Source organism: Lygodium microphyllum, chromosome 11, assembly GCF_053477565.2.
Source record: "Lygodium microphyllum isolate KBCC chromosome 11, Lygodium_microphyllum_v1.1.10, whole genome shotgun sequence".
NCBI lineage: Eukaryota > Viridiplantae > Streptophyta > Polypodiopsida > Schizaeales > Lygodiaceae > Lygodium > Lygodium microphyllum.
The window spans coordinates 95,504,194-95,507,859 of NC_141145.1; the positions used below are offsets into that span (position 1 = coordinate 95,504,194).

Here is a 3,666-nt window from a genome sequence, read left to right on the forward strand (position 1 = left end):
CTCACAAAAAAAAAAGGATACACATGAGTCTCTTTTATAAGAGAGGATAGAGGGTTAGGTATATGGCTCCCTAGAGGTGAATAGGTACAACAGCTTGGCCGGTTTTCCTAGAGAGATTCTAGGATGGGATGGAATCTTGATTTTACCTTTTCACACATGTTCGGTTTGCTGTTTCCTGTTTACAAAAGCGAGAGGTATATTCGTTGCAAGTCAGTTTGCGAGCGAGAGAGAGTGTGTGCGCGCCGCTCGATTGCGTAATGTGGTTTTCATTCATTGGACCATAATATCTATATACACCATTTTTGCTGCGATTGGGTGCGAATGATTCATCTGATTTACAGTAGTTGTTTTTTAAGCGAGATTTGTACATGTTTTGTAAAAGTTTTATTGCCTGTGGATGTTTTTTTAAAGAGAGATTTGTACACGTTTTTCAAAAGTTTTATTGCTTTCCACACTGGCATGTGCTAATTATATGAAGAAAGCGGTTGAGAGCACTAGTAGTGCAAGGTTATACTGGTTCAAGCTGGGTTGAGTACTGGCGCGTGGATTGCCTGACGAGGGCTGCAAAAAGCTGCTGCTGCTGCTGCTGCTGCTGCTGCTGCCGCCGCCGCCGCCGCTGCCACCGCTAGGAGGCGTTGCAGCTACGCCGGCATCATTTGAGCAAATCTGGGAAGGACAGGGGAGGAGGGCGGAGGAGTTGTTGAGGGCGGGGCCGCTCTGCCAGAGGGTGCGGTTGGCGGAGTCGAGGATGAGGAGGATGCCGGAGTCGGTGAGGGCGAGGGCGTGGATGCCGTCGTCGTCCGTCCCGAATGATGATGATGATGAGTCGTTAGTCAGAGGCGACCAAGAGGCATATGGCGTGGAGGTCGTTCCGGCCAAAGCGGCCGGCATCGTGAGGTTGACATAGAAGCGGAGGGGCCCTCCGCTGTAGAAGACCAGGTCGCACGCGGTGGCGACGATCTGTTCAGGTACGGGTTGCCACGCCCACGTCAGCTCGCTGACCGCCCTTTGGTTATCGTAGATACCCATAGTGCAGCTGATGGTGGATGTGTTCGACGACACCGGCATCACAACCCCTAGGCCGTAGCCGAGTTCGCTGCTGGAAGCCCAGGACGGAGACACAAGGCCGGTCACGGATTGCACCGGCATCAAGCTGTCTGGAGTTTCAAGGGGCACAGCTCGCAGGCCGAGATCCAGCACGGTGGTCCAGCTTGGTACTTTCGATACTGATCCGACGTCTTGAGCTGCTGCCCCGGAGCTGCAGAGCGCCCATACGATCAACTCTGATAGCAGTAACATATTAATGATGATCCCTACGTGTCGTTGCGCAAGCTTCACGGCTCCATATTGCTGTCGATAATATCGGGCTGCGCCTATACTCGACGGCAAGAGGCTTTTGAAGGCGTCAGTGTTAACGTCGTGCGTCGACGAGTGTCGACCTCCTCCTCTAGCTAGTGTTGATGCTGCTGCCGCCATGCGCTATATAAGTAGCCTCGTCACTGTCTGATCCTCTCTCTAATTTATGTACGATTGAGCTACTTCTCGTGTCGCAGGCAGGCACGTCTATTGAAAAGCACTACGTCTATATATAGAACAGCTTAGATATCCTGATTCCGGTAGCAGACACCTCTTTCGAAAAGCACTGGCTATATAGGTTACTAGATGAGCGTTACACGATCACTGGTAAGTGAGTCTCTCAGAGTAGTCTTGGCAAGTTGGCTGCTCTCTTCAACGTCTTGCTTCGATCGTTAATCCGAACATCCACTAGTGTCTAATATAGATCGACCGTACCGCATCACCCACGTTTGACCCCGTCCTCTAATCGAGAATTATATCTCTGACCAGCTAGTTCTAGTTCGCTACTCATGGTCAACGCCATCACGCGTTACTTATTATTTGACTCGGTGGCTTACTGCCGGCCAGGTGTCTACGTCCCTTGGGGCAGATCAGGTCAGCACTTAGCCGATTGAGAAGGCCAGACGCAATGAGCTTGTGTGACGTGTCCCGGACCTCAGCCACCGAAGATAGTGCGCGTGGCAATGTTGTAACTGTGTCGTGACTTGTACGCTTGATACTCTTTGTATTATAGAGTCTAGACGTCTGTTGTCAAGCGCTTGTATTTGCCTCGCTCCTCACTTGCTTTTACGAATTACAATCCTTTAAATACGTCTAGCGGTTCCGCCTTAGGACCCACATTGTCATTAGGGCACTTATAAAGAGAGTGCTCTCTTCCACATCTCTCTTCTCTCTCTCTCTCTACCTCGTCCTTTCTTGCAAACTATATCCTAAACCTTAAACTTAATTTTTCCAATATGGAAATAACAAAACACCCTCTCTTATTGTTTTTTCACAACATAATACATGTTTGTGAGAGAACAAGGAGAACATTGAAATTTGATTTCAGATTATCCGTAGATAAAGCTATAAAAAAACAAAAGATCAGATAATCATTTAGTTCTCAAATGGTATTGTTTTGCAAATATTGCTATGAATGACAACATGTGTACTCATTTGCACATATAGGGTGGCAAACCTGAAGTTGAAGTATCTGTATTGGACTTTCAATCTTTACCAAATATGAAAGCATTATTGGACATTATACTCCCTATCACACATGATGACAACAAAATGTGCAAACACTAATCAAATTACAAAGGGAACATATTTCACCATGTATTCCAAGCATCATGGAATGAATATTTTGAGATAGAAAATCCATAATCAAAACTAAAATGACCAAGAAATAAATTGGGAAGTGGAAAAGAATTGGGATCATATTTGATGTGCGAGTGTTAGGGTGTATGCCTTGCATGGATTTGCAGCCTCCCTCCCTCCCTCCCTCCCTCCCTCTCCCTCTCCCTCTCCCTCTCCCTCTCCCTCTCCCTCTCCCTCCCCCCCCCTCTCTCTCTCTCTCTCTCTCTCTCTCTCTCTCTCTCTCTCTCTCTACATTCCCTACGAACTATTTCTTATAGTTTTGAACCTTCCTTCTTGTAATATATTCATACATGTTTAAATGCATGTGTATATGCGTGCATGTATGTATGCTTCATGCTAGCTCAACATGTAAGGTGTAGATATTAGATGCACTTTAAAATAAGGCACGTATATTTGATGTGCGAGTGTTAGGGTGTATGCCTTGCATGGATTTGCAGCCCTCCCTCCCTCCCTCCCTCCCTCCCCCCTCTCTCTCTCTCTCTCTCTCTCTCTCTCTCTCTCTCTCTCTCTCTCTCTCTCTCTCTCTCTCTCTCTCTCTCTCTCTCTCCACATTCCCTACGAACTATTTCTTATAGTTTTGAACCTTCCTTCTTGTAATATATTCATACATGTTTAAATGCATGTGTATATGCATACATGTATATATGCTTCATGTACACATGTTTAAATGCATGTGTATATGCGTACATGTATGTATGCTTCATGCTAGCTCAACATGTAAGGTGTAGATATTAGATGCACTTTAAAATAAGGCACGTTGACTATAAAATGTATTGTTCTTTAGATTGAGAGAATTTTCTCCCTTTCTAGAATATGTAATTGGCAAGAGTAAAGAAAACACTAAATCAATTTAAGTTTGAGTTATAAAGCTAAGTACATGACCTAAACATGGCCATTAAAGAACTTAATCTAGTCCAGAATAAGCAAATGTAATATGCATCTATTTAAAGT

General features: G+C 45.5%; 1 protein-coding gene across 1 annotated transcript; it reads right to left on the minus strand.

Moving 5' to 3' along the window:
* Positions 1 to 322: 322 nt before the first annotated feature.
* LOC148029112 (uncharacterized) lies at positions 323 to 1,732 on the minus strand. The gene has a single exon (XM_087688663.1). The coding sequence runs from the start codon at positions 1,474 to 1,476 to the stop codon at positions 469 to 471; it is 1,008 nt and encodes a 335-aa protein (XP_087544789.1). The 5' UTR covers positions 1,477 to 1,732; the 3' UTR covers positions 323 to 468.
* Positions 1,733 to 3,666: the final 1,934 nt, after the last annotated feature.